The sequence below is a fragment of the Sinocyclocheilus grahami genome, unplaced genomic scaffold (assembly GCF_001515645.1).
Source record: "Sinocyclocheilus grahami isolate Dianchi unplaced genomic scaffold, SAMN03320097.WGS_v1.1 scaffold54.1, whole genome shotgun sequence".
Classification (NCBI taxonomy): Eukaryota; Metazoa; Chordata; class Actinopteri; order Cypriniformes; family Cyprinidae; genus Sinocyclocheilus; species Sinocyclocheilus grahami.
The window spans coordinates 5509215-5522112 of NW_015505233.1; the positions used below are offsets into that span (position 1 = coordinate 5509215).

General features: G+C 36.4%; 3 protein-coding genes and 1 long non-coding RNA gene across 4 annotated transcripts in view; 3 read left to right on the top strand and 1 right to left on the bottom strand.

Annotated features, from left to right (window-relative positions):
• The window catches only part of sgms1a (sphingomyelin synthase 1a), a 20239-nt gene extending 16523 nt beyond the window's left edge, over positions 1–3716 (top strand). Inside the window, exon 6 of the mRNA XM_016269818.1 lies at positions 1189–3716. Coding sequence (XP_016125304.1) covers positions 1189–1368 — 180 coding nt within the window. The 3' untranslated portion in view covers positions 1369–3716. The remainder of the gene's footprint in view (positions 1–1188) is intronic.
• LOC107583554 (uncharacterized) overlaps positions 1–3716 on the top strand; it is a 9375-nt gene extending 5659 nt beyond the window's left edge. Inside the window, exons 2-3 of the long non-coding RNA XR_001609049.1 lie at positions 1973–1984; positions 3496–3716. This is a non-coding gene — a long non-coding RNA (uncharacterized lncRNA). The remainder of the gene's footprint in view (positions 1–1972; positions 1985–3495) is intronic.
• Positions 3717–7573: 3857 nt separating this feature from the next.
• On the top strand, positions 7574–11268 carry kcnk18 (potassium channel, subfamily K, member 18). Its single transcript, XM_016269938.1, has 3 exons — positions 7574–7796; positions 8005–8136; positions 10438–11268. Exons 1-3 carry the CDS (start codon positions 7574–7576, stop codon positions 11265–11267), a joined length of 1185 nt encoding a protein of 394 aa, XP_016125424.1. The 3' UTR covers position 11268.
• The window catches only part of LOC107583555 (PDZ domain-containing protein 8-like), a 64995-nt gene continuing 62295 nt past the window's right edge, over positions 10199–12898 (bottom strand). Inside the window, exon 6 of the transcript XR_001609050.1 lies at positions 10199–10225. The gene's annotated coding sequence lies outside the window, so the exon portion shown is untranslated. The remainder of the gene's footprint in view (positions 10226–12898) is intronic.

Consider the following 12898-nt stretch of genomic DNA (forward strand, 5'->3'; position numbering starts at 1 on the left):
CTAGAAAATCTTTGCTTATTTACTGAATTTAAGCATCTTGTGCTTATTTAATCATTCATACAAGATTTATTTTAAAAAATCATGCTGTAACTGTGTCTCAAATATGAGCTATATTCAGGTATCAGAGGTATATTCATTGCAGTCTAAATTCAATTTTTATTTATGTACTAAATTAAATCAGTTATAAATTAACAATTTTCTAAGAGATTTATTTATTTATTTATGATATAAATTACACTATACTTCTTCAAACAATCCGATTCAGTTTTTCAGTTTCAAATTCTTTATTGCCATGATTATGTCTGTATATAATATATACATATATTATGTCTGTATAAAATTACAATATTTACAATACAATAATAATAATACATGTGAGACCCTGGACCACAAAACCAGTCTTAAGTCGCTGGGGTATATTTGTAGCAATAGCCAAAAATACATTGTATGGGTCAAAATTATTGATTTTTATTTTATGCCAAAAATCATTAGGATATTAAGTAAAGGTCATGTTCCATGAAGATATTTTGTGTATTTCCTACTGTAAAAATATCAAAACTTAATTTTTGATTAGTAATATGCATTGCTAAGGACTTCATTTGGACCACTTTAAAGGCGATTTTCTCAATATTTAGATTTTTTTTTGCACCCTCAGATTCCAGATTTTCAAGTTGTATCTCGGCCAAATATTGTCCTATCCTACATCAATGGAAAGCTTATTTATTCAGCTTTCAGAGAATGTATAAATCTCAATTTCGAAAAATTTACCCTTATGACTGGTTTTGTGGTACAGGGTCACATATACGCATTATACAAAGATTTATACATAAATCAAGTAGTGACAAGAAAAAGAATATACAATATAACTTGGCACAAAAAATTGCAAGTAATTAAATAATATTTAAAAATCAAGAACAGTGTAATATATAAAATGGACCTTTATCAATAAGATATTATGAAAAAAATAAATACTTACTATAGTATACATTGATGACCTTTTGATTATATTGTATTCTTCAAGCCAGTAGTTGGTTTCTGAAGATGTGCAGCTAAAAAATTTTTTGCTACAGTTGATGGATAACTGTCTTTACCCAGTAACATCTGCATTTGAGCTCTTTCTGGAAAACTGTGGGATTACATTTTTTGTCTATTAATTCTCCTAACTTAATCTCTTCTGCTGTTCTATAGGCTCTAAAGGAAATTTCCACTGGTAACCTGTTCTCTCGTGTGTGGTGGTTCGGTCCATTCCAATACTTTGAGAGTAATGTACGTGGCATTGTGCCTCGAAACTACCAGCTGCCATTCTTGTTGCGAACAATGACGTGCACCCGGGTTAAGTACAGTAAGCTGGACTCGCGTGAGTCATGACCCATGGCTCCTGATTGGCTGGAGCTCTGTGAGACTCTAAAAGAGAAACTACTCTTCCCGTCAAGCCCTGCAAAACTGGTTGAGCACTGTGACGCTTATACACAGATCATTTTGTAGTATTTGAAGCATTTCAATGTCCCTAGCAGGTATGTATATGTACATAGCAGAGCGTCTAACAACTGGATTTGATTTGCTGCTCTTTATAATGGTTAAAAATGGCCAGGCCTTGGTCTGATAGAGACCTAAGCCTTTTTGCTGTCTTCTCGATGGACTTGGTCTGGCGGAATATGTCATTAAAGTTAATTTACCTGCCAAAACTGTATTGAATAAACTGGAACCCTTATAGAAACAGATTTTCTTTTTAAAAAGCAGCTTTTTGTAGTAATTGTATTCATTCTGGAGTAAGACTTTTTCTAAATATTTCGCAGGTTTATTTTCCCAAAAAAGTGTCGTCCAAATAGAATATCTTTTTTAGATTTGTACCTTCCTGAAAGCTGGGACCCGTACAGCTTCAGTGTTTTCTAGTGCCTTTCTTCCATACACAGATATATATATTTCAACATACAGTACATACACATGTAATATATACACACACACACATCAGTACATTTACCTTGTAGATGCTTTAAACATTTATATAATGTGTTAACCCGCAATGTTGTCTGTCTGAATGTCTAAATGTTTCGTTTGGCCTGTGATCATTAAGGGAGGCAGTATGTTTTTATAGAAGCTTTGAATGTGGGAGGTCAGTTCTGCCTTTCACATTACAACAATCCTTCGAATCACACTTCCTAGTGTTTAAAATTGGATGATTGTGTTCAGTTATTTATTACTGAAGATTTACTTTTTCTTTTCAGTATCGTCCATTGGTCTAGCAAACAGAATACAGAAGAAATATAGGAGGGACTAATTTTGACGTTTTTCCATCAGGATATAGTGTTCATTTGACAAAACACTGCTCAAACTTTGTCACGACTGAAGGGCTGTTCATACAGGACATGTTTTTGCTTTCAAAAAAAGGTATCCGTAGTGGAATGAAACGAAATGTTTTAATAGTTTAACCGTTTTTAACATGCAAAACGCAGCGATTGTATTCAGAGATGTCCGTGTAGGGTATGTTTACATAGCAAAACAACTAAAAGTGGTGCAGATGTGTGCCAGAACGCATCTTGTGTGACTGGTCTCAGTGTGTGTTTCGTTAACTGATTTAATGCACCAAAGTTTTAATCACGAGGTTAGCTCAGTCTCTTACTGCAAAATAGTTTTCATAAAGAATCAAAGCTAGGCTTTGGAAACCATCCTAATATAAAGGAAAGTCAGAAAAGATTTATTTATACAGACTGAATTTTTACAATATTACTCTAATGATGTAAGTGTGTGTAGATGGGGTAATCTGTACATTAAATAACATGTAATATTGTTGTATACTGTGCAACAACATGTTCATCTGTCAAAGTAAATTACCCTAATATGTGTACCTTTCAACTATAAAAGTTTGGTAAAAGAAGGTATTCGAGGGCTTCTTCTTTAATGTGAAGTGTGTCTGCTCAAAATGTGCTTCTGCTAGCCGAAGGGAATCATCAAGTCTCTTGCTAAATAGTCGGAAGTGTTGTAAATGTTCTGGAGCAAGAACCAAATAAAAACTGGTGTTATTTGTGACAGGTAGACCGAATGATAGGCCTGTAAAACGACTGAATGAATCTCTGGAGTGTGAATGTACAACAGTTTAGAACTGAAAGTATAATCAGAAGCACTTTAAAATGATGCCCAGCCACACACTTCTCCAACACACTGCACTTCAGTGACCTGCACGCTAATTAACGCGGAAGGCAAAAACACCGTTTTATTATTCCCCCAAGTAACCGCCTGACTGATGATGATGGTTTAATGGTTTGTCTTTCAAATGAAACTGACAGTGGAATCAGACCTGTGAATGTGTGACATGTACCAATATGCAGCCAAAATGTAACATTTAGTGTGGATATGGATGGCTGCTATATGCCACATAATTATATTTGTTTATTTTTTGGGGGAGACCATGGATACGTCATAAAAACCAGTGTTGGGATATAGAAGATTTGAAGTTCTAAATAATAAAGCGTTTGTTTATTTAATTGGGAAATCCAGATTGTTAAGCTGACTGCCAACTGATTGACATGAGAAGTGAACAGAGTGTTGGCTTATGACTAAATGCATGTTGTTGTTTTTTGTTGTTTTGTTTCCTTTTCATTGTCAGTCATAAATCCAGCATTGTCAAATTACTTTGTCGAATGTAAACCTGTGCTAAACAATCTCTTAATATGAGACAAGGAGTGGGGCAGATATTGAATAAAAAATGTAATATTCTGTATTGTCTGTATTTTTTCCCGTTACTGTATTCCAAGAATCAATTAGATGACTGTTGTTCTTCATCAGCTCTTACTGCCTGACAATGACTTTTTAGATTTAGATGGTTTAGATCTAGTCATAGCATCACTCATCCTGAGAGTATATTGAGTGGATGTTAACTATTCCACAATAGCAAGTATAGTGTTTTTGAAGTATTCATGAAGTAAGCCATAGACATATTTAATGATTCTTTATATTAATATTTTTATCATGTTTGTCACCTTGTTGTTTTGCTGCCAGATTTACTAACAGCTTGCACCAGCACAAACCTCTTTTGGCAATAGAAAACTAACATTGGGATTTACTAAAGGTGTGGACAGTTATTTTTGCAACTGACCTTGTCGCATATGCTTTTGTTGGGAGTTTCCCTTTGAGGTGCAAAACTGATGGGAGAGATTTAAATGAATCATGCATGGTGATTTGCTAAGGTTTGCGGTAGTAAATTTATTGGTATTATTTGTGCCATTATTTAATGCCCCAAAGAGGCATGACTTAACCCTATTTTGTGCCTGTGTTAGCAGATTCTATTCACCTGATTATCAATGGCTTTGTTTGTTTGTTTGTGACTCTACGCTAATTTGCCCTGTGTCAGGATCCTGCCCTGACAGTCTTGTCTGTCCTGTCTTTGTTTATTTTGGGCCTGAGCACATGGCTGTGTCTTTGTTTGTGTTGGCCATGTGCTCCTCTTGTCTTGCCTCGTTTTCAATCACCACACCCCCTTGTTTAGTCCTTGTTTGTCCAATTGTGTTCACCTGAGTCTCGTGTGCTCTGCTCCCTTTATGTTGTGCTCATGTCCCTCTGGTCTTTGTTGGTTCATTTTGTTTGTGTCTGGTGTGCAGTCACCTTGCGTGTGTCTTTAGTCTTGTTAGAGCTTGCTATTCAGTATAGTGCATCCAGTCTAGTTTCCCTCTTGTTAATTCTAGTTTTTATTTCCTGTGTTTAGTCTAGTCTATAGTTCCAGTCTTTGTGGTTTAGTTGTTTATTTTAGTTCTTGAACCTTTAGATTTTGTCCTTTTTTTATTTTCTTTCTAGTTTCGGGAAGGTTGCTGTCTTGTCATTTTATTTTGTTTGTAGTTCTAGTCATTTATTCCTAGCTTTTTCCTATTGTTATCCTTTTGTTTTCATAAGTTCCAGTTAATTATTTCTAGTGTTTTTTTTTTTTGTTTTTCTTTTTCAGTTTTAATGTTATATCTCCCTAGTCATAGTCTCAAAAGTTTTTACTTTTGATCTGTGTCTATCTCTTGTTTCTCCTGTTCTCTTGTCTTTGTGCATCTGTCATGTTGGTTCCTGCCCTGCTTCCCGAGTCCTCCCTGGTTACTGATTCTTCTGACCTGACAGACATTTTGGTGCTTCAAGAGTTACCATCCCCCAGGGCCAAGTCTGGTTCCTTGAGCTGCTATCTAGTCCCCTTTTGCCACAGAGTCTGGAGCTACCCTCATCCCCGACCAGCCTGTTCTGTCGTGTGCCCTGCCCTATTGTGTGGACCGTCTTCCTGCCTCGTCCTTTTGTGTTCCCATTTTTGTTAAACTTTTTTTGTGACTTATCCGTAATTAAATTTTTATTTCATTAGTTAATTATTAACGTTTTATCTCATAATTACATCTTGTGTTTTATGGCTTTTTATCACATAATTTTGACTTTAATGTAAGTATACATGAAGGTATGGAAGCCCAATTCTACCACATAAGAAAGAAATGTCATTTGATGAAATCATAATTATAATCGTTTTATAACATTTTATCAAATTATGTTTCTTATGTGGTAGAATTGGGCTTCCATACCTTCATGTTTACTTGTCATCCAAATGCAAACTAATTCAAAACAGTATTTGAAAAATCATTAGCATATGATTTGTTTCATAAACATATTATTTTGAGTGATATCTAAACAATCTAATCTATTCAGCCAGCTGGTGAAAATAGCATATCTTTCATCCCAACAGTAAATGTAGATTGCTGTGATGTTCAAATAAAAGAAATGGCAGTTTGGCTAAACATAGGCTTTATTTTTTCATTTATTGCCCAACTAAAAACAATGCCACATGTCCCAATGATATACAAACTCAGACTCATGAGGATTAATCAGATTTTTGCAATGAAGTTAAGCAAGGATATTAAATAAACAAACACGCAAGGGCTAGAGGATGTGTAGAACGTCCCTGTGTGTTCACCCGTGATGGACCACACTCAAACACAAGTCTCAAACTGAGGAATGTCACTGTTTATATGGGATTGCTTACAGACCAACAAAATGACATAATTTTCCACAATGACCATGAAGAAGCTGCATCTGCCCAGTAGCTGATCTGGACTCTGTGGGTGGCAAACACTATGGCTTTCTGCATAAATATTTAGTCATTTAGAACATTAACCAGACAGAGTTGTCAAAGCTTCTGACAGCATTCCAAAGCCAGGTATATACAAAGAATGGTTTTCTTTATATGGGTTGTGAAGTGCAGTCACACGGCTTCTGTTTTAAGATTCAGTTTGATGTGAAGTGAAAGTGAGAGCAGAAGTGTGCTGACATAGATAGTCATGATATGTGTGTATAGTCCAGCTATAGCAAGTTGAATGATTTCAGTCAGACTTTAGGTCATTTCCCCTCAAGCGTATCACTTAAGTTAATAAGCTGTAAGTGACCCATCAAGTGCATCTTTAACATCCATTGCAGTTTTTGTATAACCCTGCTGGTCGAAACACTGAAGATGCACAAGAGTCAGATGTATTAGATAAGTGCATGGCAGTATGGTCAGATATAATTCAAAGATGTGAAGATACTAGTAAAAGGCCACACATAAAATTCACAGGCACTGAAATCAATGACCAGCAACACTCAGCTAAGAAAATCATTTTGATGTGTGATGAGCATTGTAATATTTTAATATTCAAGTTAAATACAATTTTTATATTTCTGGATATAGCTGTGCCTTTAAAAAATCTAATCAGTCTGTCTTTCTGTTTGTCTGTCCGTCTGTCCCAGTCAAAAGTTTGGATACACCTTGTCCTTCAGTGGGTTTTCTTTATTTTTATTATTTTCAACACTATGTAAATACTGAAGACAGTTATAGCAGCACAAATCTGGAATTATGCCTAGTCAACCAAACTTGTTAAATAACACTGAATATGTTTTATATTTTCGATTCTTCAAAGTATCTTAAAGGAGTTCCCAGAGGTGTTGAGTAGGCTACTTGTTGGCTGCTTTTCCTTCACATAAGAACTTTTAACCACAAAAGATAGAATAAAACTTTGTACAGCTATTTATATTTAATACACGCAAACGAACAGATATTAGCCTCTTAAGTAACCATAGAAAACGTTCGCCTCTCTCTATAACGTCAACATCACAAGTAGCCTACTGTCATATTCAACACTTTCGCCTAACTATAGATTTAGCTTCACAACTGTTAACACAAAAAAACAATGTTTGCGCATATGTTCATGTGGACAAAAAAAGGCACGCTTTTTTGGGAACGACAAATGTCCAGTCAGGATTCAAGGGCAGCATTCAGGCTCAAATTGGACACATCTGCACCTGTCGCTCTCAATGCGTTCTCAACGGACTTCCCAGCTGAGATACACTGCTTGTTGTCTCTTCGTAGAACTGTAAGGCTATTTCTTAATCAGTTGTGTGTTGAAACGCTACAATAGTTTAACGAGGTATTTTGTGGGCGTACAGCTGTGACTCCAGTGAGGTAATTGTTTAAGATATTAAACATTAAGTTAAACAGACAGTTTAGGTCTGTGGTTTAGCAGGGTGGTGTTCCTCCGGCTCCATGAGAAGACAGTCTCATCTCCTCAGACATTATCGCTTCTGAGAGATGTCCGTGGAGGTCGAAGAGGGACGAAAGTCAGACTCAAAAAGAAGATGCGCGAGACTGTTTTGGCGTTTGTTTCCTCATGTTTTCCTCATTTTATCACTCATCTTATATGCGGTTTTAGGCGCGCAGATCTTTCAACACATTGAGAAGAAACCATTCAGTGAGCCGGAGAACATCAGTGTGGTGGCGCGTAAAGTGGTGGAGACGGTGCAGAATCACACAGGTCTTACCTCGAGCTTATGTATGATTTATTATAACCTATAGGCTTTGTGTTGTTTCGCTGCGTTTAAATGATTCTATGATTTATTTGATGTGATACTCTAATGTACACTTGTAATGTAAATATTTATGTATTTTTTAAAGAACGTAGGCTATTTATGTTAGGCTTACGTTTTAATTAGCATTGTTCCCCGTTTCATTTTATTAATTAGATGCCTCAACACAGGAAGCGTTATTCAGTAAAATAGAAAATATGTTGACCAAATTCCGTAATGAAAGGGAGTATCAGAACTGGAGCTTCTACGGTTCGCTTTTCTTCTGCTGTACATTGTTCACTACTGTAGGTGAGTAGTCTTGTTTTTCTGGCACTTCAAAGTTTGTAAAGATTTCTGTTTTCTTGTGTTTTAACCTGAACCAAGATATTTTAAGTCTGTCTGTCTCAAAGTGTTGTTGCGTTCTGTGCACCATTGAGTTTGTTATTTGCTTGAGAAGCTCTGACCTTTGGCTGTATCTCTTGCAGTGCACACACACAATTGCACTGTTGCCCACAGTTACCAGCCTAACCATTATAAGACAGAAAACAGGTGTCGCCATCAGCATGTTAAGGATTACTTTGGACTTTTTTCATTAAATCATGTGTTTCCGGCTATCCATTAATATCAGTAAGTATTAACTGAATGACCCTCCTAAGGTGTAAGACACTGAAAAAAGACTTCTAGATTTTGTTTGTGTTGCATTATTCATACAATGGGCAAAAACTAGGTTTAAGCTGAGAGATAAATTATGTAGATGATATGGTTATGGTCCTCTACCATTATGCACTTGCCAAACAAGCATATATTGAAATATATTATCAAGAGCCTGCAATCCTGCAAAGTTTTTTTAACTGACACAGCTGTAAGTAAACACAAATATTAATATTACGTTTTAAATTGTCAATATCAATGTAGTTTTGTGTATTTTTTGCGACTTTGGTGCCCAATACTGTTAAGTGAGTGGAATTCACTGTCATTATTACGGTGTATAGCTTTACATGTGCATTTGTTTCTGCCGTAAAGCAATCTGCCCTTTTTGCATTTCGTATCCACTCACCAAATTTTTTTTTTTTTAGTAGGCCTACTCCCAGAGCAGACATTTGAAAATAGAATAATTTATGTAGAAAACTTCAAAAACTAAACATGTAAAACGTTTGTTCAAACCTGTGAGACTTCTCAAAACATATTCAGTTTGAGATGTTTAGATAGGACAGTGTATGAAACTGGAAACAACAGGGAGGCATAGGAAATTCAAGAAAGGATTTAAACTCGGGTGACCTGCCCACTGCCTGACTAGGCTGTAGCAAAAAATATTGTGACCATGGATGGAAAATGCAAGTTTCAGACAAAGATAATCGTGCTTTTCAAGCAATTGCCAGCAAGATACAGACAGTGTGCCAATACAGAGGGGCAGAGTCCGGAATTATGCACTAACTTATTTACACACTAGCCCACACCAGCAAAACCATTTCCAGTAAACCTTTAATGGGCCTCTCTTCAGAGAGGCATTGTAATCAAATTATGATTTACTATACAGAATCATATGGAAGAAGCACATCTTTTGTCTGTATTCTGTGACATAAATGTATTCTTTTACATTCACAGCTGTGGAGGATGGGGAAAAAATCTCTCTCCACTCTGATTGTAAGTCACAGCTAACCACAGCTCAGATATTAATTGAATGTAAACTTTCGTCTTTCAGGACTTCTTGCAGAAAAGCATTATGCAAAAGTGCCAAGCGCAGCAGTCTGTTGCTGTGGATGTCCATTATGTTATCTAGGAAGGGCGTATATCTTTGATTATCTCAGCAGTTAACTTTAATGAGTATTGGTTTTTGAGGCAACTGAGGCTGATGAGTTCAGATGAGTTCATCTCTCTTTCTCTTACTTTCCTTCTGTATCGTATTCTTTTTTACACCAATCTCTCTGACACTTGCTCTGATGAAAAAAATAGATATTATCACCTACCCAAACAGTGGCAACAATGAGACCTATTTGTTGTCTGACAAAGCAATTACAGATGTTAAACAACCTAATGTTTTCGATTGCTTTCAAATTTTTACATATTTGGCTTTGATGCTTGGACAAAATGGGACAGCAAAACAGGTGAACTTTGGGGAGAAAGTACTTGATCAAATAAAATATAGCAACCATGTGACCATGAAATCTCAAATAAATGTATGACTTCATATTATGAGGACAGTTTCAGGCTATCACATTATATAAAGTAATAAATTATTATTATGCATTATTATTATACATTGCATTACTGATGCACTGATAACGACATCCAGCAGATGGCAGTGCTGAGACCCATTGGTCTAATACAGGGGTGCCCAATCCTGCTCCTGGCGATCGACTGTCCTGCAAAGTTCAGCTCCAACCCTAATCAAACACACCTAAAGCAACTAATTAAGGTCTTCAGGACCACTTGAAAGTTAAAGGCTAAAGTTAAAGGTGTTTCATTAGAGTTGGTGCTGAACTTTGCAGGACAGTCGATCGCCAGGAGCAGGATTGGACACCCCAGGTCTAATAGGTGAAAAAAAGTGGAAATTCTGTAAGAAATAGTATTTCTAACTGTCAGTTCTGCTCTGTTTTTCTTGTATAACAGGTTATGGACAAATGTATCCAGTGACTTATGAAGGCAAGGTGGGTTGTATCCTGTATGCGATGGTGGGCATTCCTCTCATGCTGCTAGTCATCTCAGATGTGGGAGATATCTTAGCTGTTCTTCTTTCTAAAGCGTACTCTCGCCTCAGCCTGTTCTTCAGAGAACGGAAGTTACATTGCTCATGCATTCACAGGCATGAAAAGGCATCATCTCCAAAACAAGTTCAAGGTGCTGATACCGACGGCACCTATATATTCAGCCTGGATGTTGTGATGCACGAGACAAGGAACATTCAACAGGTGATAAAAACCCAGTCGTCCCTCAGACGCACTTCCTTGCAGATACGTAACAAAGAGATCTTTGACCGCATGATTATTAAGGAGAACTTCAAGCTCAAAACCGCTCTGACAAAATCTTGCTCGTGCCCAGACCTCGACCGTATGCCACCCACAAAAGCCAGCTCCAAGTTATTCATTGGCATTGGACAGGAGATGGACCGCTTTAAAGTCCCTCTGCTGGTCATCTTGCTGGTAGTATTTGCGTATATGGTGGTCTGCAGTCAAATTCTGAGATGCTGGGAGAAGCAGATGGACCATTTTGATGCCTTTTATTTTACCTTCATCACCTTGACCACCATTGGCTTTGGGGACATTGTGCCTGAACACCCAAATTACTTCATGGTTACCTTTTTGTTTATTATCACAGGCATGGCCATTATGAGTATGGCCTTCAAACTCGGCCAATCACAAATTGTTAGCTTTTACAGGCGGTGCATGAAGTCTGTTAGCATGGGCAAGGTAGGAATACACAAAGACCTAGACAGTAACTGAAAGCAGAAAGAAGCAGTTGGTTTTTGTGGCTTTGCTAATGGCACATGAAATTACTACAGGAAAGCATGGGTATTCTCAGCGCAAGATGGTAATGTGTTTTAATATCTATAGGGTATCACTGCCAGTTTGATATACAGTGGGTTGAAGTGAAATGAACCATAGTCCTGCTGCAGTGAACAAGTATAGGAGAAAGAGGCTCAAAATGAAGCTTACACTCCTGTTAACTATTTCAGCCAAAAGCAAGAAAATGCATGAGACATTGTTTATTTTTGTTTATGTAGCTTGTCAGAAATGCACTAGCAATGCAAGTCACTTATTAAATCAATTTATTCTTGGCATTTATTCATGTTCATGCAAAAAGCTTGTACTGTATGTATAACTGGGTTTTCATAATATATCCGATAATATAACCAATATTGTTTTTATTCTTTCATTCAATGCCAAGCGTGTTGTTTGATTCAACTTTCTAATCAATGCATTACTTTTCGCTTAGTGATATTAATGTTATGAAAGTAAGTGTGCATGTAAAATTAATTTATTCAGTAATACTAAAGCTAGTATGTAAATATATGATTGAGCACCTGTAATATCTTGGCTGTGAAACGTAATATTATCCACTGATCATTCACTTTGAAACCAAGTGAATAAATGAATCACTTGTGCCATTTGATGAGTTTGTATGTTTACAAAAATATCTCTATCCACGTCTCTTCTTTTCTTTCTCAACTGGTGCGATAGAGAAAGTCAAAGGTTTAATTCCTAAGGAACACACTTAACTAACAGGCAACATTCTCATAATTTTGGCAGGGTTCTCTCAAAGTTATGAACTAACGTTTCTCCAGTAATGTTAATGGAACGTTCGCTCAAAGGTACGTGTTATTTAATAATGTCCTCAAAACAGCACAAACTCATGATTTATACACCTTTCATGGAACGTTTTTTTTTCTGAAATGTTTGACGTTCGTCTAACATTTTTAAATGCAAAGATCATTCAAAAGTTATATTTACAAAATTATACAATGGAATTTTCATTTAACGTTCGTATAACCATTACAATTTTTTATAAACGTTTAAAAATGGACGTGTTGAACGTTCAGAAAGCTTTCAGAAATAGCCTAACGTTTTCCACTTAATGGGAACGTTAGCAAAACGTTCTTAGAAAACCTTTTTGTTAGCTGAGCACATGGTAATACACAATATAGCTTACATTTTCATTAAGACACTTTAAAAAAAGCATCTACCAAATTCATAGCATCTACCACATTCATAGTAGCCTAACGCCTCACTTCCTCTCGCGCCACAAGATAGCGCTGTTGTAAAACTATATTGAAGAAGAGAAGGCTGCTGATTTCACCCATCTGGCAAAACGCGCTGAAACACTTGGATATCAGACTGATGTCAAGCTGCTGGTGTTGCTGGTGCTGCCGTTAAACTCAACAAGTGACTGCAACTTTCCTTCTGCAAATAACTTCCTAACACTAGTCAAGTCGGCTAAACAGCATCACAATCTTAAAGCACACATACGACTTGCATCATAGTTATATGAAAATATTAGCCTAAACTTACATTTAACTTGATATTAAATGAAGTAAGTAGTGGCTAAATAGATGTATACATACAAATAAAAGCAA

Coding starts and splice junctions, on each gene's coding strand:
- kcnk18 (XM_016269938.1), top strand. CDS start 7,574: ATGTCCGTGGAGGTCGAAGAGGGACGAAAGTCAGACTCAAAAAGAAGA. Junction 7,797..8,004: donor GACGGTGCAGAATCACACAG/GTCTTACCTCGA, acceptor TTTATTAATTAG/ATGCCTCAACACAGGAAGCG. Junction 8,137..10,437: donor TACATTGTTCACTACTGTAG/GTGAGTAGTCTT, acceptor CTTGTATAACAG/GTTATGGACAAATGTATCCA.